Below are 25622 nucleotides of genomic sequence, written 5' to 3' on the forward strand. Positions count from 1 at the left end.
TATAACTCTCTGCATTTCTGTGGGATCTCTTGCAATTTCTTTTCCATTTCTAATTTTATTTATCTGAGCCTTCTCTTGTTTTCTTAGTGAGTTTAGCTAAAGGTTTGTTGATTTTGTTTATCTTTTCAAAGAACCAGCTCTTAGTTTCATTGATCTTCTCTACTGTCTCACTTTTAGTATTTCCTTCCTTCTACTGACTCTGGACTTAATTTGAAGTTCTTTTTATAGTTGCTTTAGGTATAAGGACTGTTGGGCTTTTTCATTTCTCTTTCATTTCTTGAGGTAGGCAAGTATTGCTATAAACTTGTTCTGCTTTTGATGTATCCCACTGATTTTGGTATTCCATATTTTCATTTATCGTCAGGTGTATTTTTTCCTCCTTTGATTTCCTCATTAACCTAGTATTAGGTTGGTGAAAAAGTAACTGCGGTTTCAGATGGTGAACTTTAAATCACTATAACTAGGTTCAAACACACCTTTATTAATCAAAATAGGAACCATTACAGTCAACACATTTTTGCCAACAAGAAATGCTTGTTTATTCCTGTAGCATAAAAATCTGTGCTTTGAGATTCAACAAACTCTTGGAAAGCATTTTCCGCCTCCTGATGGTTGTGGAAGCATTTTCCGCCTCCTGCTGGTTGTGGAAGCATTTTCCCTGCAAAAAGTTCTCAAGATGTTCAAAGAAATGGTAGTCAGTTGGCAAGAGGTCAGGTGAATATGGTGGATAAGGCAAAACTTTGTAGCCCAATTTGTTCAACTTTTGAAGTGTTGTGCAACATGTGGTTGGGTGTTGTGAAGAACTGGGCCCATTCTGTTGATCAATACTGGCTGCAGGCGTTGCAGTTTCCAGTGCTTCACATCAATTTGCTGAGCATACTTCTCAGATTCAATGGTTTCACCAGGCTTCAGAAAGCTGTAGTGGATCACCAAACAGTGACCATGAATTTTTTTTGGTGCAAGTTTGCTTTGGAAAGTGTTTTGGAGCTTCTTCTCAGTTCAACCACTGATTTGGTCATCATTGGTTGTCATGTAAAATCCATTTTTCATCACACATCACAATCTGATTGAGAAATGGTTTGTTGTTGTTGCATAGAATAAAACATGACACTTTGAAACAATGATTTTTTTGATTTTCAGTCTGTTCATGGGGCATCGACTTATCAAGCTTTTTCACCTTTCCAATTTGTGTCAGATACCAAATAACTGTACAATGGTCAACAATGAGTTCTTCTGCAACTTCTCATGTAGTTGTAAGAGGATCACCTTCAATGATCTTCTCTACTGGTTGCTGTCAATTTCCAATGGCTGACCACTGCGTTTCTCATCTTCAAGGCTCTCATCTCCTTTGCAAAACTTCCTGAACCACCACAGCACTGTACGTTTGCTAGCATTTCATGGGCCAAATGTGTTGTTGATGTTGCAAGTTATCTATGCTGCTTTATAACCCATTTTGAACTCAAATAAGAAAATCGCTTGAATTTGCTTTTTGTCTAACACTCACTTCCCTAGTTTAAATATAAACAGCAAGTAATGTCATTAGTAAAAATAATAATAATAAAGTGAGAAATGCACATTAAAATGGTGTATAAGATAACCACATATAAAGAATGTATTCCAATATCAAACAGCAAAGTTCAACAATGCATAACCGCAATTACTTTTGCAGCAACCTAAATAGATGTTTGGCAGAATGTTGTTTATTCTTCACATATTTGTGATTTTATCAGCTTTCTTTTTATAGTTTTATTTCTAGTTTCATATCTTTGTGGTTCAAAAAGATGCTTGATATGATTTCACTCTTATATTTATTGAAGCTTGTTTTGTATCCCAACATATTGTCTGTTTGTGAGAATGTTCCATATGCACTTGAGAACAATGTGTATTCTGTTGCTTTGGGAAGGAATGTTTCGTGTTCTGCTCTAACACTCACTTAAGGCCAATGGTACTTTGCTAATTTTTTGTCTAGATGATCAATTTATTGATGTAAGTGGGATATAAAGCTCCCTATTGTTATTGCTGTTGACTTCTTCATTTATATCTGTTAATAATTCCTTTTATACTCTGGTGCTTCTGCTTACATGCTTAAATATTAATAAAAATTACATCTTGATGGACTGTCCCCTTCATCATTATATAAGTTCATCCTGTTCTCTTATTTGACTTGAAGTCAATTTGATCTGATCTGAGATGGCTACACCTGCTTTGTTTTGCCTGCCATTTCTTGGAGTATCATTTCCCATCCATTCACTTTGAGCCTATGTTTCTCTTCAGAGCAGAGATGAGTCTGGGAGGCAGGATGTAGTTGGATCTTGTTTCTCAATACATCCAGCCACCCCGTGTCTTTCGATTGGTAAATTCAATCCACTTATATTTAGTATGATTACTGATAAATGGGGCTCCCTTGGTGGCTCTGTAGGTAAAGAGTTCACCTACAATGGAGGAGACCCATGTTCGATCTCTGGGTCAGGAAGATCCCCTGGAGGAGGAAATGGCAATCCACTCTAGTACTCTCGCCTGGAGAGTCCCATAGACAGAGGAGCCTGGCAGGCTACAGTCCATGGGGTCGCAACAAGTTGAGACACGACTGAGTGACCTAACACTTTCATTTTTTCACCAATAAATGAGGACTTAGCCATTTTATCTTTAGTTTTCTGGTTGTTCTATATATATCTCCATTGTTCCTGCCTGACATCTTAGTTGATGGTTTACTGTCATGTTTTTCTTAGCTTCCTCCTCTATTACATTTCATGTCTCGAGACTTACATTTCGTGGGTTACCATTAGATTTGTATGAAACATCTCATAGATAACTTAGTCCTTCTTCTGTTGATAGCATCTTATATTGATTTGCCATTATATGAGTTCTGTTCTTTTTCTCTTCCCCTTTTACATTTTGTCATCTCAAATTATCTCTTTTTATACTGTGAGTTCATTACCAAATTCCAGTAGCTATGGGTATTTTTACTGCTTTTTCTCCTTTAACCTTTATGCAATAATTGTTTAGCAACCTATTCTGATATAAAGTTGCAATTTTCTGAATCTACCTACCTGTCACCTTACTCTAAGCTATTTAGTCTCAGCCAATAAAACTAGGCTTTAGTTTTATTACTTTTAAAGCCAGATTAGAAGTGGTGTCAGCATCATGAGGTGTGTAGACTAAATAGCTTTTCATTCTTATGAAGCTAAAGAAAAACACTTCTGCAAACTCTGCTTGATGAAATATGCTAGATGGCAAACTTGTTTAAATGGAGAGACTCTACCCTGTCCTTCCTCGATTGTGTATCTGATAAGACATACTGTTGATCTGATGAACTTAACTTGGTAAATTAAAATTATTTATGATTAAAAAAAACACTGTATAAATGAATGGTAATAATCATTCCTTTGTCACTCTTTAGAATAGCCTGGTAAGGGAGACTAAAGAAGTTGTTGGAGTATAAATAAACTTTAAGATTTAAAATCCTTAATTTATAGTTCATTAGCAATTGTCTCTCATCCTCAGTAATAACAACTGTAGATAACTATTAATTCTTAGTAGGAATCCCAGAAAAATCTCAACTATTATTGCCAGAAAACATGATAGTACCTTGCTTATTACAAGCGATTAAGAATGATGGTGTGTTCTTCAGACCTATACTGTCGAGGAGGACTTGATACAGAAACTCAGCCACATCTTTTACCTCTCGCTGGAAGGCTGCACTATCCACAACAAACACAATAGCCCTGGAGGGGAAAAAAAAGAAAAACTGGCATGTAAGCATGCAATAGTGAAGCAGTATGTTGGAAAATGATATCCCTAATTTTGTTCAATTCAATCCTAATGAATAACACAAAATAAGCTCACATACAGGTGTGTGCACAAGTAATCATAAAACATAAGTATTTAACAAAGGACTAGTGAGTGCCATCACGTATTGATATTTAAAATCCTAGAAGACGATCCTGTTAAAGTGCTACATTCAATATGTCAGCAAATTTGGAAAACTCAACAGTGGCCACAGAACTAGAAAAGGTCAGCTTTCATTTCAATCCCAAAGAAGGGCAACGCCAAAGAATGTTCCAACTACCATACAATTGCATTCATTTCACATGCTAGTAAGGTTTTGCTCAAAATCCTTCAAGCTAGGCTTCAGCAGTACATGAACTGAGAATTTCCAGATGTATACGCTGGGTTTAGAAAAGGTAAAGGAACCAGAGATCAAATTGTCAACATTCTTTGGATCATAGAAAAAGCAAGGGAATTCCAGAAAAACATCTACTTCTGCTTCATTGACTACAATGAAGACGTTGACTGTGTGGATCACAACAAACTGTGGAAAATTCTGAAAGAGACAGGAATACCAGACCACCTTACCTGCCTCATGCAAAACCTGTATGTAGGTCAAGAAGCAACAGTTAGAACAGGACACAGAACAATGGATTGGTTCAAAATTGGAAAGCAGTACATCAAAGCTGTATAGTGTCACCCTGCTTGTTTAATTTATAAGCAGAAATGACTGACTGGATGAATCACAAGCTGGAATCAAGATTGCCAGGAGAAATATCAACAACCTCAGATACACAGATGACACTGCTCTAATGGCAGAAACTGAAGAGGAACTAAAGAGCCTCATGATAATGGTGAAAGAGGAGCATGAAAAAGCTGGCTTAAAACTCAATATTCAAAAAATGATCATGGCATCTGGTCCCACCACTTCATGGCAAACAGAGGGGAAAAAAGTGGAAGCAGTGACAGATTCTATCTTCTTGGGTTCCAAAATCACTGCAGATGGTAACTGTGCCATGAAATTTTTTAAAAGATACTTGCTACTTGGAAGAAAAACTATGACAAAGCTAGACTGTGTATTAAAAAGTAGAAACATCATTTTACTGACAAAGGTCCATGCAGTCGAAGCTATGGTTTTTCCAGTAGTCATGTACAGAGTTGGACCATAAAGAATGCTGAGTGCTGAAAAATTGATGCTTTCAAATTGTGGTGCTGGAGAAGACTCTTGAGAGGCCCTTGGACTACAAGATCAAACCAGTCAATCCTAAAGGAAATCAAACCTGAATATTCTTTGGAAGGACGGATGCTAAAGCTCCAAAACTCTGGCTACCTGATGCAAAGAGATGACTTACTGGAAAAAGGTCGCTTGGAAAGGCTGAAGGCTAAAGGAGAAGGGGTGGCAGAGGATGAGGTGGTTAGGGAGCATCAGTGACTCAACGGACATGAATGTGAGCAATCTCCAGGAGACAGTGAACCACAGAGGAGCCCGGCATGGTGCAGTCCACGGGGTCGCAAAGTTGGACATGATTCAGCAACTGAATAACAGAAATGAATCAATGACTGTATCTAAAAAGACAATAGGAAATGATGCTTCCTCTCAAGTCCAGGAAATTGTCATATACAAAATCATGTGATAAGACACTAGGACAGAGATTATATCTGCTAGGAAACAAAAAGGAAGATCATTTACATATAACTAGATCAAGACAACTTAAAGGAGGGTGTAATTAGTTGAGTGAATTTTAGCCAGACAAAATATCATTGTGGCACAGATTGTCTAGAAAGTAGTTTGTGCAGGGCACAAATGCCCTGGAGAACTCAATGTAAGCTAATACACAGACAGATGGGGAAATGAAGGAAAGTTAGGTCAGAGAGAAGAGGGATGTGACACACGATCTATAGAGTTTATGTTTTTCTGTCTTACAAAGAATGTTGTTGTTTAGTTGCTAAGTCATGTCCAACTCTTTTGTGACCCCATGGATTGTAGCCCCCCCATGCTCTTCTGTCCATGGATTTACCAGACAGGAATACTGGAGTGGGTTGCCATTTCCTTCTCCATGGTGTCTTTCCAACCTAGGGATTGAACCTGTGTCTCCTGCATTGGCAGGTGGATTCATTACTGCATCTTACAAAGAATATTGGTGCCTGAATGAAAGATAAAACTAAGAGGATAATCAAACTAGAAGCAGAGTGATCAGGTAGGGTCTAACCTACGGCAGCAACAGTGAGAATCTTCATTTGCCAGAAATAAAGAGGCATCAAAGCTAAAGCAAAGCAACCCAGGAAAAGAGCAGACAACAGACCTTAGGGACAAGTATTTGAATGCCTAGGAGATGTGCAATGACCAACACACAAATGCTCTGTGCAAAGCCTAGAACTTAAAAGCAATCTAATAGAGGGTGGTGTGGGAAAATAATCCAAGAATTGAGCACTAGGCCTCTTGTGCCACACACAGAAATACAGTACGAATTTACATTTTCTCATGGTGTAAGATCCTGAGGCAGGAAGACTGCGCCAGACTCAATGAACCCCCATGGCTCCTAACAGAAGGAAATATGAATCCTTTCTGGAGAGAGGCTTTTATAACCTAAAGCAAAACAAAAAACAAAAAAAACTAACCCAGCAACCACATATCAACAACAAAATCTCATCCCCTTGAACAGGGGTTCCAGATCTAAACTACAAAGACAATAATAAGTAGTAAATAAAAGATTTTAAACAATTTAACAGAATACTAGATACCATAAGAAAAGTAAAAAGATAGTACTAAAAAAAATACTAGACTAATTTTAAAAGATAGGTTTTTAGAAGCAAAGAACAAAATAACAACTTAATGGAAAAGATTAAGTTGCGTAGTGGCTTAATGGAAAGCCTTTGACTGTGTCGACCACAACAAACTGTGGAAAATTCTTAAAGAGATGGGAATACCAGACCACCTGACCTGCCTCTTGAGAAATCTGTATGCAGGTCAAGAAGCAACAGTTAGAACCAGACATGGAACAACATATTGGTTCCAAATTGGAAAAGGAGCATGTCAAGGCTGTATACTGTCACCCTGTTTATTTACGTTATATGCAGAATACATCATGTGAAATGCCAGGCTGGATGAAACACAAGCTAAAATCAAGATTGCCAAGAAATATATGAATAACCTCAGATACGCAGATGACATCACCCTTATGGCAGAAAGTGAAGAACTAAGGAGCCTCTTGATGAAAATGAAAGAGGAGAGTGAAAAAGCTGGCTTAAAACTCAACATTCAAAAAACAAAGATCATGGCATCCAGTCCCATCACTTCATGACAAATAAATGGGGAAACAATGGAAACCATAACAGACTTTATTTTTGGAGGCTCCAAAATCACTACAGATGGTGACTGCACCCATGAAATTAAAAACACTTGTTCCTTGGAAGAAAAGTTATGACCAACCTAGACAGCATATTAAAAAGCAGAGACATTACTTTGCCAACAAAGGTCCATTTAGTCAAAGCCATGGTTTTCCCAGTAGCCATGTATGGATGTGAGAATTGGAGTATAAAGAAAGCTGAGTGCCGAAGAATTGATGCTTTTGAACTGTGGTGTTGGAGAAGACTCTTGAGAGGCCCTTGGACTGCAAGGAGATTAGTCAGTCAATCTTAAAGGAAATCAGTCCTGAATATTCACTGGAAGGACTGATGCTGAAGCTGAAACTCCAATACTTTGGCAACCTGATGCAAAGAACTGACTCCTTAGAAAAGACCCTGATGCTGGGGACGATTGAAGGCAGGAGAAGGGGATGACAGAGGATGAGACGGTTAGATGGGCATCACCGACTCAATGGACATGAGTTTGAGCAAGCTCCAGGAGTTGGTGATGGACAGGGAAGCCTGGCATGCTGCAGTCCATGGGGTCACAGAGTCAGACATGAATGAGCAATTGAATTGAACTGAATTAATGGAACAAATAAGCAGAGACTACTACAGCTAAAAAGGATAGAGTAAACTACAAAATAAAGGTAAAAATATCTTACTATATGCAAGGTGAAAAGACCTGGAAGGTATGATAGAGAAGAGACAAGAAGAGCAGAAAAGATATGGCTTAATGACGCTAATGAGAGTTCTAGGAGAAGAAACTGAGTAGAAACAGAACTACCTGAAAAGATATTGTTGAGAATTTTCCAAAACTGAAAAAGCAAATATTTCAACTGAAATAGTACACTTGAATTCCAACCACAATAAAGCCAAATCATCCCTGAACAGAAGGATAATCTACCCCTTCACACAGGATAAAAATAAGATTCTATATCATGAAATGACAAGTAGATTGAGTACTGCTTTCTAATCTACAACAATAGATACTTGAAGTCAGGAGTAATGCCTTCAGCGTTAAAACAGAGCTAAGAAAATTATTCAAAAATGAAGGCCAATGAAAAAAGTTTCAAATGAACAAAAAATGAGAAATTTTATCTCTTGTTCACCATTCTGCAAACATATCTAAAAGAAATACGTGAAAGAAAATTGAATCAAAAGGAAAGAGTAAGAGGCAAGAAGCAATGGACTGGAAAAAAATCCATAAACATCCTAGTAATTCTAGGCTGTCACTGAATGGAGGAGAAAAAAATCACTGTTGGGGGTTAAAAAAGAGGAAAGAAAATTAAAATGAAAGATATAAGGAAGATCAAAGTAAGGTATTTTAAGATTCAGTTAAAGAAAGCTAATATTATTGATTTTTTTGTTTGTTTGTATTATTGATTTTTAACTTTTGTTAGGCAGTCAATGTTTAGAAAAAGAAATGTAGAGGATAACAATGAAAAAAGAAGAAATAACATAGTTTCAAATCAGTTGAGGGTGAAAAATGAGATGATTACGGAAACCTGATCATCAGGTATGATTAAAAACTCGGTACAATTAAAAAATAAGAAATCACAGATCAATATACTATACCTTGATCCTTGAACAGCATGGGGTTTAGGAGCCTGACCTTCTAATCATAAATCTGTGTATAACTTCAGTTGGCCCTCCATATCTGAGGTTTGACACTGGTTGATTCAAAGCAACCACAGATTGGGTGGTACATATTAAGTGAAAAAATTCCTCCTATAAGCAGATGCACATAATTCAAACCCATTTTGTTCAAGGGTTCACTGCAGTATCTTTTGAATTTGTATTTATTGTGATTATGATTTGAGCTCATTTGTATCTTCATACTTTGAATGTTTTAGTAACCCAAAATACTTGGATCAAACAGCAATTACAACTACACTGTGAAATGTAAAAAATTTGTAGCTGAAAGTGAGAAAAAAATTTTAATTAGAAATTAAAACCCAATTACAGCAAAATTTACCAGTTCTAGATTTGTATCAATTGTTTGAGGATTAAAAAATACATGTATCACACAACTTCCAGTTTCCAGTCTGGCATGAAAGAAGCTGGAAGTCACCACTGCATTCTAAGAAGTAAAAAGCTAACCAGACTGAAAAATCCACAGCACTTAAGTTCATCAGAGAAGTGAGGTTACAGGGGAAAACACTGCCCCTCAAACTGGAGAAAACAACATACATACACAGAAAAGTACAACTTACTGGAGTATAAACTCATAAGCAAAAACCTCTGTGGGACCTGGTGTGAAAACCTGATCGGTAACTGATGAATTGCTAGAAGGTCAGCATAAACAAGTCTGAGATATAAAACCCCAGGGAGACCCACACTTTCGTAAATTTTACCACCAGAAGCTTGACTAGGTTCTTGTGGTATATAGTAGAGAAAAATCCTCTCATGCTTCTAGCAGGGGGAAGGGACAAGAAATCATTTTGAGATATGCCAGACCTTGAAGAGGTCTTGGAGAAGGAAATGGCAACCCACTGCAGTATTCCCGCCTGGGAAATCCCATGGACAGAGGAGCTTGGTGGGCTACAGTCCATGGAGTCACAAAGAGCTGGACAAGACTTAAAGGCTAAACAACAACTACAAATGAAGTCTACTCTCAGGAGAAACTATTTAACCAGAGCCTAATTTGCTGGGATTTTAAAAGAGCCTAACTGACCTGCAGAAAGGGAAATATCTAATTCCACACAGCTCTAGCATTCCAAGTGGGAGAAGAAAAATAACCCATCTCCAGCTTACACTACCAATCCTATCCCGTTTAAGGGGGCAGTGGGAATCAACTGAGAATCAAATGTAATGCTCACAGTCCAGATACAGGCCCATTAAGACTGAGATCTAGCCATAAGATGCTTTCTTTCCTGTCACACTTCACCACGTTACTAAGGCAGCTCTTACCCAGTTTACTGCGTGTCTATCCAGAAAAACTACAAGACTTACTAAAAGGTAAGAAAGAGTCTGAAGAGCAGGGCGAGCAACAGAGCTTGACTCAGACACGGAAGAGACGTTGGAACTGTCAGACCAGGAATTTAAAACAACTGTGTTTGTGGTGCGAAGTGTTCTAGAAGATAAAGAAGACAAAATGCAAAAACAGATGGGAAACGTAAGGAGAGAGATGAAGTTCAAAAAATAACTAAAAAGAAATGCTACACAGCTTCCCCAGTGGCTCAGTGGTGAAGAATCCACCTGCCATGCAGGAGACATGGGTTCAAACCCTCATCTGGGAAGAGCCCACATGCAGCAGAGCAACTGGGCTGGCCCAGCACAACTACCGAGCCTGTGCAGAATCGGGGACCTGCAACTATTGAGCCTGCACGCCACAACTACTGAGCCCACGGGATGTAACTACTGAAGCCCACGTGCCTAAAGCCTGTGCTCTGCAACAAGAGAAACCACCACAACGGGAGGCCCGTGCATCACAACCAGAGAGGAGCCCTGCTCGCCGCAACTAGAGGAAAACCTGTGCAGCAATAAAGACCCAGCACAGCCATAAAAAAATAACATTACATATAAAAACAGAAATGATACAGATCAAAAGTAAACAGATGAAGAACACCTTTGATGAAACTATTAGTAGACTGCATACAACTGAAGGAAAGAACCTCTAGCTTCAGACATCTCAATAGAAGCCTCCAAAACTGAAAAGCAAAGAAAACAAAGACTTAAAAAAACAGAATAGAATATCTGAGAACTGAGGGAGAACTACAAAAAGTGTAACATATATGTTCTGGGAATTTCAGAAGGAGAGGAAAGAAAAAAAAGAAGAAATTTATAAAACAATATTGGCTGAAAACTTCCCCAAATTAATGTCAGACACCAAACCACAGATCGACAGAAACCACAGGAAGCTCTGAAAACACCAAGCAGGATTAATGTCAAAGGACTATAGCTAGTCATATCATTTTTAAACTACAGAAAATGAAAGATAAAGGGAAAAAATATCAAAATAAGCCAGAAGGGAAAAGACTTTATGTATAGATGAGCAATATAAGAATTATATCTAGTCTCTCAGATACCATGCAAGCAAGAAGAGAGTGAAGGGAAATATTTAAAGTTTTAAGAGAAAAATTCCCAAACCTACAATTCTATACCCTGTGATGTTTATAGCATTGAATGCGTTTATTAGAAGAGAAGACAGACCTAAAATCAGTAATCTAAGCTTCCATCTTAGGAAGCTAGAAAAAGTAGAGCAATTTAAAGTAAATAGAAAAAAGAATAAAAGAGCAGAAATCAATGAAACTGAAAATAGGACATAAATGGAGAATGTCAACAAAACCAAAATCTGGTCCTTGAAAAGATCAACAAAATGTATAAACTTCTAGCCAGTCTAACTAAGAAAAAGAGAGGACACAAAATGGACGTTAAAAAGATAATCAAGGAATACTATAAATAACTCTACGCCCACAAATTTGATAAGCTAGGTGAAATGGTCCAGTTCCTTGAAAGATACAATCTGCCAAAACTCATGTAAGAAATAGACAATCTGAATAGCCCTATATCTATTAAAGAAACTGAATCAAAAATTTAAAACCTTCCAAAACAGAAAGCACTAGGCACAAGCGGGATCACTAGTGAAATCTACCAAATATTTAAGGACATTCATACAATGTTATTATGTCAAATATATTCAATTAAAAAAATTAAGGAAGAAAACATATAAATTCTTTACAATTTCTTTCAGAAAATAGAAACAAGGAATATTTTCTTGTTTATTCTATGAGGCCAGAATTACTTTAAAACATAAATCAAGACATTACAAGAAAACTACACACAAATATCTTTCATGAAAGTCAAAGTGAGAGTTGCTCAGTTGTGTCCAACTCTTTGTGACCCTATGCACTATACAGTCCATGATTCTCCAGGCAAGAACACTGGAGTGGGTAGCCTTTCCCTTCTGCAGGGGACCTTCCCAACCCAGGGATCGAACCCATGTCTCCCACATTGCAGGTGGATTCTTTACCAGCTGAGCCACAAGGGAAGTCCAAGAATACAGGAGGGAGTAGCCTATCCTTTCTCCAGCAGATCTTCCCGACCCAGGAATCGAACTAGGGTCTCCTGCATTGCAGGCAGATTCTTTACCAACTGAGCTATGAGGGAAGCCCATCTTTCATGAACATATATGTAAAAATCCTCAAGAAAATACTGGCAAATCAAATCCAACAATTTATAAGAAGAATTATACGCCATGATAAATGGGTTTTGGACCCAATATCAATGTGGTGGATGGAGATTTCCCCTACCAACAAGCAATTCTCTTTTGACACCAGCTGGGTGTCCTACAACTCAACTCAATTCTTATACCTGGAGATAGCATCAGGTTCCAAAGGCTAAGGGCTCAGTGCCACAAGACTGACTACACTTCAGATGCCAATCACAAGTCCAGGTTGTTACCTGTGCTTCTGAGTAATGGGCTACAGATCGGAAGGTCTCATAATTCCTTTCTTTGGTTTGGTTAGTTTGGTAGAAAGGACCTAAGATGCCAGTCAAAAGTCAATGTTGTTACCTGTACTTCTGACTGACTGGCTATAAATCAGAGGTTCCCATGACCCCCACTTCTTAGATTCAATTAATTTGTGATAGCAGCTCACAGATGGAGAAGGAAATGGCAACCCACTCCAATATTCTTGCCTAGAGAATCCCGTGGACAGAGGAGACTTGGCTGCTGTCCATAGGGTCACCCAGAGTCAGACACAACTGAAGCTACTTAGCATGCATGCATGCATTGGAGAAGGAAAAGACAACTCACTCCAGTATTCTTGACTGGAGAATCCCAGGGACAGAGGAGCCTGGTGGGCTGCCGTCTATGGGGTCGCACAGAGTAAGACACGACTGAAGCACCTTAGCAGCAGCAGCAGCAGCAGCAGCTCACAGAACTCAGGAAGTTCATTTACTCACTAAATTACCAGTTTATTGCAAAATTATTAAAGGATATCAATCAACAGCCAGATGAAGAGATACATATGGCAAGTTCCTGAACAAAGGAGCTTCTATCCCCAGGGAGTTTGGGCCTTGCAGGTTGGCATGTGGAAGCATTCTGATTCCCCAACACAGAAGCCCTACAAATCTCCTCCTTTGGTGGTTTTATAGAATGCATAAAAAATACAGGCATGTCTGATTGAACAACTGACCACAATTCAACCTCCAGTCTCTCTCCTCTCCCTTCCCTAGATGGGAATGAAAAGTTCTAACTCACATGGGTGGTTTTCTTGGCATCCAGCCCCCATCCAAAACTCACCTCAATAACATACCAAAAGACAACTTTATCATTCTCATCACTTAGGAAATTCCAAGGATTTTAGGAGCTCTGTGCCAGAAATAGGGACAAAGGTCAAATACATACTTCTCATAATATATCACAGTATCACAACAACCAAGTGGCATGCAAGACTGATTCAACATTCAAAAATCAATTAACATAATCACATCAATAAACTAAAAGAGAAAAATCACATGATTATATCAACAGATCCAAAAAACCACCTGACAAAATTTAACATTTATGATACAAAAACTTCTAGTAAACTTAGAGGGCAAGTTCCCTAACATGATAAAGAATATCTATAAAAATCATAGAGCTAATATATTTAATGGTGGAAAAATTTGAAGATTTCCTGCTAATACTAGAACACAGCAAAGATGTCCCATCTCACCACTGGTTTTGCAACATCATACTAAAATTTCAAGCTAATTCATTAGGACAAGAAAAGGTAATAAAAGGTATATGAGAAAGGAAGAAATAAAATGTCTGTGTTCGCACATGAAATGACTGTCTATGTAGAAGATCTGAAAATGATCAACCAAAAAGCCTAGGAACTAAGATACACAATTATAGCAGAATTGTAGAATACCAGGTTGATACACAAGTGAATTGCTTACCCAAATATCAGGAATGAACAAATGAAATTTAATATTAAAAACACAATACCACTTAACATTAGCATTCTACAATATGAAAGAGATACAAATACATACAAGATCTACATGAGGAGAACTATAAAACTCTGACCCACAAACCTGAAGTAGAACTAAGAAAATGGATAGGAAGGCTAAATAGTGTCAAGATGTCAGTTCTCCCCAACTTGATTTATAGACTCAATGCAACCCCAATCAAAATCTCAGCAACTAAGTTTGTGGATGCTGACAAACTGATTCTAAAGTTTATATGGTGAGGCAAAAGATCCAGAATAGCCAACAGAATCCCAAAGAAGAACAAAGTTGGAGAACTGACATTACCAACTTACTATGAAACCATAGTAATGAAGACAGCATGGCATTGATGAGAGAACAGATCAACAGAACAGAACAGAGTCCAGAAAGGGACCCTCAATGCTTTCAACAAACAGTGCTGGAATAGACATCTACACACACACACACACACAATGAATTTAGATACAGAACTTATACTTTTCACAAAAATTAACTTAAAATGGATCACATACTTAAATGTAAACCAAAACTATAAAACTCCACATTGGAGAAAACCAGTGCTGAAACACCAGTGTAGAAAGCACTAGATGATCAGAATTTCTGAAACTCAACAGTAAGAAAACAAACAACCCAATTTAAAAAGTGGGTCAAAGATCTTTACAGACACCTCACCAAACAAGATTTAAAACAGCAAATTTGTTTATAAACAGCAAATCAGTATACGAAAAGATGCTCCATATCATGTCATTAGGGAAATGCAAATTAAAACAACAATCAGTTACCACTATCTACCCATTTAAAATAGTCAAAATCCGGAACACTTGACAACACTAAATCCTGGTGAGGACGCACATCAGCTGGAACACTCATTCATCACTGGTGGGAATGCAAAATGGCACAACATGAAAAGGCTATATACTGTATGTTTCCAACTATTTGAAATTCTAAAGAAAGCAAAACTATGGAAACAGTAAAAAGATAAGTGGTTGTCAGGGGTTAGGGGAGAGAGGGATGAGATGGCAGAGAACAGAGGATTTTTAGGGTACTGAAACTACTGATACAATAATGGAGACTACGTATCACTGTACATTTGTTCGAACTCCTAGAACGTATAACACTAACAGTGAATCCTAATGTAAAATACAGACTCTGTGTGATTTTGATAAGTCAATGTAAGTACATCATTTGTAACAAATGGGTGAACATTTGTAATTTCACTAGGTGAAGGATGCTGATAATAGGTGAAGGATGCTAGGTGTAGGGGTGGGGTTATATGGGAAATCTCTGTACCTTCTGCTCAATTTTGCTGTGAACCTGAAATTCTCTAAAAAATAGTTTTGTTTTGTTTTTTAAAAATCAAGTAACAATCTCAACTGTGACAGACTGCTCATCATCACCACCTTGTGGGCAAGGAAGCAACAACAAAATATAAGACATTTTCAAAAATAAGAAAATCTTCACTTATTCCATCAAAACAAGGCTTCCATCAATTAAAAGACATTATTTCAGGTTTGACTAAGAAAGAAAATACTGCCAACTGAACTATGATACCATCAATTGTAAGTGGCATTCTGTAAGTCACAGATTTTTAAATGAGTCTTAAAATCAACTAAACGTAGTATTCTGATTTTCTTCAAGTTCCTATCAGTGTTGGAGACTAAATAAGAACAAAGCATCTTAAACTGAAACACAATAAATTTAGGAAATAAGAGACAGTAACACTAGGACAATCCTAAAAGAAACATGAAAATATTCTTCCATACTTTTCAACCATTGATTTTAGGTGATTTAAGGATAGAAATATATAATGTTGGATTTTAATATCTTCCAGGATTCCATCTAGCTTTAAAATTCTTTTTCAGATTTTAATAGTTCTACACATTATTAAATTTGTCCTCAGAGTAAATGAAAAATTTACTGACATGACAAAAGGGGTAAATACTTTCTGAACCTCCTGAGAAATACTTTCAAACATTAATATAATCCAAGTGAAGGCAGGCTTGCAGCCCAGAAATGCTGACCCCAGAGTGCATGCTCTTTCCACTCCAGGACACCAGGCTGCCTCCAGCATACCACAAGGGCAAACTACATGGTTGGCCTTGATACACAGATTTCAGACAAGCCCATCCCAACATACCTGGCTGAAGCCTTAAATCGCTCTAAGAACTGAAGTCTCAGGCTCTCATGTCCAGGGAGGTCAATCAAGGTCAGGTTAGTGCCCTAAGGATAGCAGCAGTAATATTAATGTTTTGGTACTGATTCACACTCACAACATAAATTTTTAACAACTTATCTCAGGTATGTGAATGGTACCTAATTAATTAATCAAAAATGTCAATGTAACTGATTAATGAATCATATGTTCACAGAGCATCCTCTATAAACCACAGAAGGCTATGGAAAATGTAAAATTACAACTCTGATAAATATTCTGAGGGTATGTGAGAGACTTGACCCTGTATGGGGAAGTCAGGAAAGTCCATCTGGAGCTGGGGAAATATACCAGTATGAATAAAAATAAAAACATGTGAAAAACAGTAACAAATACTCACAAGCTAAATTATGTGATATAAGAACCTATACTTTATCAGATAGCATGTTATAGGGATATCCAACCTTTATGAAAACAAAACACCTTTTTATATTTCTACTGCAATCTGATTTTAAAATATATGTCCACCAGACACACCATTTTTTTGTTCTGTTAATATTTTGTGTCAATTGTTGATTCAGGTGACAATCACTGAACAAGGCGGGGTTGTGTCCCACTGAGCAGACTGCTAATTGCCCACTTACATGCTGCTCATTCTAAGCTTTCATTCTTGGGCTCAAGTTCAAGGCAGATGTGGCCATGCTCAATGTTAAGACTTGAGCATAGCCCCACTACATGTATCAGACCAATGGATCATTTCTCAGATGTTCCTACTTTCTCCACAGCGAGCCTCAACCACTATTTAGGAGGAGGGAGTCAGCATTATGCACAGATTTGACACAATTACTGCTAAATATATTGTGACTTGTAGTTTAGTCTGTGTGATCTTTTATAGGTAATATACAAAGTATACAAGACTTTTTTTTTTGTTTTTTTAATACCAGTTAAGAGTCTAGGGACCTCAGGTTGGACCCACTATCACACTGCATAATCAGCATCACATCATATACTTTCAATATAAACAATCCATAAGATATATTACTAACTCAGTCATAAAAAAAAGAATGAAATAATGTCATTTGCAGCAACAAGGATGGACCTAGAGATTGTCATTCTAAGTGAAGTGAGTCAAAAAGAGAAAGACAAATATCATGATATTGCTTATATGTGAAACCTAAAAAGAGGGTAGAAATGAACGTATTTAAAATACAGAAGTAGAATAATGGATGTAGAAAGCAAACTTATGGTTACCAGGGGATAAAGGGGGGGTAGGAAAAAACTGGGAGGCTGGGGTTGACATACACACAGTGCTATATATGAAATCAGTAACTAGTCAGAACCTGCTGTATAACACAGGGAACCCTACTCAATACTCTGTAAAGACCTACATGGGAAAAGAATCTAAAAATAAAAACAAAAAGAGTGCATATACGTATATGTACAACTGATTCACTTCACTACACCTGAAACAACACAACATTGTAAATAAAGTATAAAAGTGAAAGTCGCTCAGTTGTGTCCGACTCTTTGCAACCCCTTGGGACTATACAGTCCATGGAATTCTCTAGGCCAGAATACTGGAGTGGGTAGCCCTTTCCTTTTCCAGGGGATCTTCCCAACCTAGGGATTGAACCCAGGTCTCCCACATTGCCAGGTGGATTCTTTATCAGATAAGCCACAAGGGAAACCCAAGAATACTGGAGTGGGTAGCTGATTCCTTCTCCAGCTATCTTCCCGACCCAGGAATCAAACCAGGGTCTCTTGCACTGTAGGCGGATTCTTTACCAAGGAGCTAACAGGGAAGCCCTGATAGCAAGTATACTCCAATAAAATTTTTCTTAACAATCTCCCAATATTGAAGACTAAAGAACTCAGAGGTAGCAATTAACAAAAATATCAGTTAAGAATTCTCACTGGGTAACTGAAAACATTTTTATTGTATAATAATAAATATAGACATGTCCAAAAAAATATTGTCAGAAAAGAGTCAAACACACTGTGTATGTTAATGTCAAGTTCACTTCAACAGTAATTTCATTTGTATCTGTGTAACAGAGCATCAAACAATTCTGACTATTTAAAGAAATTAAAAGTGTGAATTTCAAAAGGTCAAAGAAAAAAGATACATTTACTATTTTGAGAGACAAGATCTAAAACTGGGAACCCTGGGTACAGGGATACAGAACCAGTGCGTGGAAAAACTGTCTTCCACGGAACTGCTCCCTGGTACCAAAAAGGCTGCGGACTGCTGTTCTAAAACATAAAAAGGGTGGGAAAAGAAGTTAAAAAGAGGATGTTTTACATATTCAATAGAAACATGCAAGTCTCATATGTAATGTTAAGTTTTCTGACAGTCATATTAAAAAAAGTAAAAAGAAACAGGTAAAATTTTAATAAGATATATAATCTAATCTATCTAAATTATCTTTTTAAACATATAATAAAAAAACCTCAAAAAATTGATATTTTACATTCTTTCTTTCATCTCAAGTCTTCAAGATTGGGTGTATATTTTATACTTAACAGCAGCCCTCAATTTGGACTAGTCACATTTCAGACGTTCATTAGTCACAAACAGCCAATGGCTACTGTGTTGGAAAGCACAGGTCTAAAGCATATACCCTGGAATACTCTACTTAAAATATCCAGTACGTGTGTCCCAAGAATTAAAGATCTCTCAGATCTTAAATTTCAAAATCTGTATCCTTGAGAATTTAAAAAGGTCTGAGTCAGAAACATTGTCATTACTGAAAAAAAGAAAAAATATCTCTAAGACATTTAAAAGGATGTCTCTTTATCTTTGCTCACTCACTAAATACTTATTAAGCAGTAAAATCAGTTTGGCAGTCACTATCTACATTCTGGAGACATACAGGTACATAAAAATTCCTTCTCATGATTTCTTCTTGGTATTTTTTAAATATACTCATATATACTCTTTAAGATTTCCACTGCAACACCATTTGTAAAAGCAAGACTGTAATAACAAAAATACTAAATGTCTATTAATAGGGCTCTTATTAAATAAAAACTCAACATGAACTGAAAGTAAAAAAAGTAAGTTTTCTGATCGTTTGCTTTCACCTTCAACTATGATTATGATTTACTTTTCCATGTGTAACTACAAGATCTTTCTGTCATGTCTCAAAACTAAAGGCTTTAAGAAAGAAAAAAAATTGTATGGTACAGTCACATAACGGAGTACTCACAATATTCAGCTCATAAATCAACCAGGTAGTACTATGTATGGAAACGAGAAAGAAAAAAATGAGAACAAACCCAAGCTCTACCAATTATATTATTAAATTTTAAAAAAGGGAGGGGTGTTATGAAAGAAAAAAGTAAAGAGAACAGATCCATTTGGATAGCACTGGCCATCTGGAAGGCTACACAGGAAAATGGTAAGTTACTACCTCCAAGGAGAAGACTTTTAAGGAGGGATAGGAAAAGCAAAACTACTTTTCACCAAATATCCTTTTAACCTTTTGAATTCTGTCCCATATACATGTACTAAAGACAAAGGCTTAATGTTCACTCTTAAGAACTCTAGGTAAAGCTGGAAAGAAGACACAGAAATAAAAGCTAATAAAATGTGATGTAACATCAACATGCATACGGTACAACAAAGAAGCGGAGAGCATGATTAAGTTCACTGTTTAGATGATCAAGAGAAGAATTTGTCACATGCACAATATTCATCCATAAAAATAAGCTAAGAATGGTACCTATGCCCTCAGACTAATTCACCCTAGAAACGTCTTTTCCTGACACCAAAGTAAAACTGTCAAGACTTCCCACATTCTAGGAACCTCTTACCCTGTTGTTATTGACTTTGTAGGCAGCAGAGCTGTCAGTGATGGAAGTCTGAGTGTCTCTGTAAAGGCCTGTTAACAACTATAAGACAAAACAAAACACAATATGGGGGGAAATCTGAGCAAACGTATAAATAGCAAATCTAAAGAGTGTAACTCTGCTCTAACTCTCCTAGGCGTAAAGTCAAACAAACAAATGTTGCTTACAATAGCTAAATAGGACCATATTGATTTTTTTTTCCCCTTTGCTTGTAGAAAAATCTAAACTTCATTCCCCTCTCCTTAATGAGAGGAGGGGGAAAACTATTATTTTTAAACTACTATTTTCAAATAGTACTTTCAAATGGTTAGTGGCCAAATTTACCAACCTTCTCAACATTTACAATCATCAAAAATGTTTAGAGATTATATTTCTTTAGTGGAAAAATAGCATTCAAAAAGAATTATAATAAAGAGAAAACCTCCACTACTCTTTGTAGCAAAAACCAAACATTTAAAAATACTACACAGACTAGAAATAAATATTAATGAAAAGAAGCCTAAATAGCCAATTAAGTTTCTTTGACAAATTCTCAGACTAATTATACACTGCATACAGATTAATGTCTTCCATCTATCTCTGGTAAACACAAGAAAATAAAAATGGCCAAGAAATTCCAGTTTAAGAGTCTTTTCGTCCTCCCAAGTGAGTCAAAAATTAATTCCCCAATTTGTCAGCAACAGCTTTTTTCCCAAAGTAAAACTAACATGAATAATACGGTGCCCTAAAATTTCCTATCAAGTGTTGAGAGGTATAAATCAAAGCATTTACTCTGACAAAAAGCAATGTTTTCCCGGAATCACAAAGGCCCACAAGAAGAACAGCTCTCTGACTGCTCCTTCTGCTCCGGATGAACTTCCAGAACACTGTGAAATAGAGAAAAACAACCAAAATGACGCCTTGATTATCAACAGTACGCAAATATGATTGGGCTGGAGGAAATGAAGTCTACCATAGAATGCCTCATTCATCTGGAGCTGACTTTCACTGTTATTACCACCATTATAAAATCGTTATTCTTGAGGACTCCACCATCAACTGTCAACTTTTCTGCATCTGCATCCCCTACCCTGCCAGTATACTCAAGTGCAACCCTGCCTTACTAATTCTATATCCGCAGCGCCCAGCTCGCAAACACAGGATGCTCAAACTTGGAGCGAAAACCACTTGAGTATTGGTAGCAAGAGCAATGGAAGGGGAAAACGGGGCGCTCAGGCGGTACAAGGGCTAGCAACCTGTGCCCAAGGAGCAGGGCGTCACTCTGGGGGTTGCGAGAAATCCCCCCTAACGCTGTGCTGTTTCTGCTGCTTCAGGCAGGAGGGCAGGTGTATATAAGGTCTTAGTCTCCCATTCTAGACGCCCCTCAGGTCTGCTCCGCGGTCTACATAAGCCCAGTCCGAGCTCGGATCCCCGCCCGCCCCGCACCCGCCAGATCCACCGGCCGCCTCTTCACCTAGCGTCAGCAGCACCGCAAGGAGCGCCACCACGACTGACAGCAGCGTCGGGTCCCTCTGCTGCAACTCCTGCCGCAAAGAGTCCAGGTATGGCTGGAAGGCGCCCCCAGCACCACCCCCATTCCCCATCCGCCGGGAGTCCGTGGAAGCCATGGCTGAGATCACGCTACCCGGCACCGCGAAAGCAACGTGGCCCTGGGCTCTGCGCAGGTCTGCGAAGCGGAGCATCACGGAAGTGGTAGTTCCTAAGCTGTATTTCCTCCTTCGCAGGCCGGTATGCCGAAGGACCTGATGGGAGTTGTAGTTCTCTTTGACACCGAACTCCCAGCGAAGGACCGGCTGAGCAGCCAGCCAGAAGGATGAGCGACACACTCATCCTTTAGGATATGAGTCAAATGTCCCGCTCTCTTCATGGTTGTTGACAGAATGATGGGTGAATAAAATGAATGGCTCAAGAAACCTCCCCTGAGGATTTCCAGTCGCTCCCTTCGTGAGGGAAAGTGCATCTTGTGAGGAACGCATTACACAAATGTTCATCGGAATATAATGTGGCGCAAGGTGTGACAGAGGGTGTAAGTTGAGGAATGGGGATGCATAAAGGGGTTCTTAAGCCACATGGGTTCAGAGAAAAGCTACTGGAGGAAAATTACAGGAAGTGAGCCTTGAAGGACAAGTTAGCCTCTGCAGGCGTAATAGGAGAAAGGGTGTTCTGTGCAGGAAAGAAAGAGCAATTCAGTGTACCTACACGCGGGTTCAGTCCTTGAGTCAGGAAGATCCCCTGGAAAATGAAATGGCAACCCACTCCAATATTCTTGCCTTGGAAATCCCATGGACAGAGGAGCCTGGAGGGCGACAGTCCATGGGGTCTCAAGAGTTAGACAGGGCTTAGCAACTAAACCCCCACTGCATTGTAAATCCTGGCTACTTCCATTAATGTAGAGCTGCCCCTGAGATTAGAGACATTAAGGGAAGCAGCCAGGAAAATCAAAGAGCGGGGCTGGGGCTGTTGAAAATTGTCACTCTGCCCTAAGTGGCAGACACTACTTTGCCAGACAGGTATGTGGGACCAAGGTGGCCAGTTCTTCAGTTTTTAAGAGAAGCCAGAAAAAAAGGTTTTTAAGGGAAATATTCCAGTTTTTAAATTTCAGCGAGTAATGAAAACTTGTAGTCTAAATAAAACACCTCATAGAGTTAGAAGTGGCTGGTCTGGAAGCTGCCAGTTTGCAGTCTGTCATTAAGCAGTTGTCATTTCAGCAGAATTGGCAGAAGATGAGCAGGAAATGTTGGCAAAAGCTAGACATGAAGGGACTGGGAGATATACTGAGGAACCTAGATTTTACAATGCAATAAGAAGTAAAATAGATTTTACAATGCAATAAGAAGTTTCAGTTGAGAGTGAAATGGTTTATTGGCAGATGAAGGGAGTACTATGGTTTGAGAGAGAAAAGACAGGCAGGGAGACCAGGTAGAGGCTGTTGCAGTGTTTTGGCAAACAACGCACAGGGTCTGAACCAGGGAAGTGTGGAAAGTGTGGAAAGGAGGGTAGAGCTATGAGAGACACTTAGAAGGAAAATATATAGGATTTGGTGATTAATTGTACAAGCTGAGTTAAGGAGAAAAACTAGCAAGACTGCATCTGAAACACATGGTGTGTATTGCTAGGAAGATCAAAGTGTTCAGCATGAATGAGAGAACTCAGTTGAAGTTCTTTGGAGCCAGGGACATAGCCAGAATGAAAACTGCCTGTATTTTGTGTACATGGAGTTTCCAGTGCCTCTGGGAAGTCTAAAATCTTATATCATGCAGGCGATACAGTAAACAAATGTGAAGTGTCAGCAGTAGGTGCTAGATTTTTATTTGGGAGTCATATGTAAACAAGTGGTTATGCAAACCAGCACAGCCACTATGGAGAACAGTGTGGAGATTCTTAAAAAAATGGAAATAGAACTGCCATGTGACCCAGAAATCCCACTGCTGGGCATACACACTGAGGAAACCAGAATTGAAAGTGACGCGTGTACCCCAGTGTTCATCGCAGGACTGTTTATAATAGCCAGGACATGGAAGCAACCTAGATGTCCATTGGCAGACGAATAGATATGAAAACTGTGGTACATATACATAATGGAATATTACTCAGCTATTAAAAAGAGTGCATTTGAATCAGTTCTAATGAGGTGGATGAAACTGGAGCCTATTATACAGAGCGAAGTAAGTCAGAAAGAAAAACACCAATATAGTATATTAACGCATATGTATGGAATTTAGAAAGATGGTAATGATGACCCTATATGTGAGACAGCAAAAGAGACACAGATGTAAAGAACAGACTTTTGGACTCGGTAGGAGAAGGCAAGGGTGGGATGATTTGAGAGAATAGCATTGAAACATCTATATTATCATATGTGAAATAGATGACCAGTCCAGGTTCAATACATGAGACAGGGTGCTCAGGGCTGCTGCACTGGGTTGACCCTGAGGGATGGGATGGGGAGGGAGGTGGGAGAGAGGGTCAGAGTGGGGAACACATGTACACCCATGGCTGATTCATGTGAATGTATGGCAAAACCCACCACAATATTGTAAAGTAATTAGCCTCCAATTAAATTTAAAAATTTTTTTTTAAATAGAAGGGGAAAAAATAAATCATGGAGAGCATGAAGAGTGAGGAGGAAAGGGATGCCACAAAGAAGGCTGAGAAGAGAGAGTCACCAACACAGAAGTGAATCATGTCCTGGAAGTGGTCAGCAGCATTCCTGTAACAGATGATGAGGGCTTGAATGAAAAGTGAGCTCAGGGGGAACAAGGAGGGGAGGGTGAGGAGGTAAAGAGGATAACTTCACACAATGAGTGCTTGCTTCAGTTCAGTTCAGTTCAGTTGCTCAGTCATGTCCGACTCTTTGCAACCCCATGGACTGCAGCACACCAGGCTTCCCTAGAAAAGAGAGAGAGAGACAAAAAAAGACCTGGGGACCTAAGCTCTAATGGAACAAAGGTGCTTTAATGATTTTTCTATGAGTATATACAGGCTGCAGTACAAGAAACTTCTTTCGGGAATGATAGAGTTCAGCAAACCAAACATACTGCAACGGTTCCCAAGGGAACAAGGAGTAATGTTAGTCACAAGGTCAGGAGACAATCCATATCTCAAGAAAGGGGAAGGGGACTAAGCAGTTTTGTCTTAAAGAGAATGTTTAAGGAGACCCAAGCCTGCCTCACACAATGACCTCAGTCTCTGGGAGCAGCATGCTGTTCCTCTTGAAGAGGGACAAAGGACTCATGAGAGACTGCACGTAGGAATCCTCCCGTCAAACATTCCCTGACATCAGGGTCTTCTCCAATGAGTCAATCCTTTGCATCAGGTTGCCAAAGTATTGGAGTTTCAGCTTCAGCATTCAGTCCTTCCAGTGAATATTCAAGACTGATTTCCTTTAGGATGGACTGATTGGGCCTCCCTGCAGTCCAAGGGACTCTCAAGAGTCTTCTCCAACACCACAGTTCAAAAGCATCGATTCTTCAGCGCTCAGCTTTCTTTATAGTCCAACTCTCACATCCATACATGACTACTGGAAAAACCATAGCCTTGACTAGATGGACCTTTGTTGGCAAAGCAATGTCTCTGTTTTTCAATATGCTATCTAGGTTGGTCATAGCTTTTCTTCCAAGAAGTAAGCATCTTTTAATTTCATGGCTGCAGTCACCATCTGCAGTGATTTTGGATCCCAAAAAAATAAAATCTGGCTCTGTTTCCACTGTTTCCCCAGTAAAGAGGATAACTGCTCACAATGAGTGCTTGCTAGAGCAAGGCATTGTTCTAAATCCTTTAAATTTGTTTATTTGTTAATCTCACAATGACCCACCATCCCAGTTTTCCAGAGGGCAAACTGAGACAGGGGTTGAGTAACTTATCCATTGATCCCAGGTTGTTGGGCTCCTTTATGCTTGACTATATGCTCTAACACAGTAAAATTCATTTTCCAGGCGCAGTTCATCAATAAAGGGAGGCAATAGGGACTCCAGATTAAGGAAAGATGTTTAGGATGTGAAGTTAAAGTAAGTAAACCAACTAATATGTGTGTGTGTGTGTGTGTGTGTGTGTGTGTGTCTAT

At 38.6% G+C, this 25622-nt stretch overlaps 1 protein-coding gene across 1 annotated transcript in view; it reads right to left on the reverse strand.

The window, feature by feature from the left end:
- The window catches only part of SRPRB (SRP receptor subunit beta), a 36181-nt gene extending 14468 nt beyond the window's left edge, over positions 1-21713 (reverse strand). Inside the window, exons 1-5 of the mRNA XM_020875298.2 lie at positions 21513-21713; positions 20831-20925; positions 20024-20101; positions 16193-16275; positions 3589-3725 (exon numbers count right to left, since the gene is read on the reverse strand). Of these exons, the coding sequence (XP_020730957.2) occupies positions 3589-3725; positions 16193-16275; positions 20024-20101; positions 20831-20925; positions 21513-21666 (547 nt within the window). The 5' untranslated portion in view covers positions 21667-21713. The remainder of the gene's footprint in view (positions 1-3588; positions 3726-16192; positions 16276-20023; positions 20102-20830; positions 20926-21512) is intronic.
- Between the last annotated feature and the right edge of the window lie 3909 nt (positions 21714-25622).

This window comes from Odocoileus virginianus, chromosome 4 (assembly GCF_023699985.2).
Source record: "Odocoileus virginianus isolate 20LAN1187 ecotype Illinois chromosome 4, Ovbor_1.2, whole genome shotgun sequence".
In the NCBI taxonomy this organism is placed as follows: domain Eukaryota; kingdom Metazoa; phylum Chordata; class Mammalia; order Artiodactyla; family Cervidae; genus Odocoileus; species Odocoileus virginianus.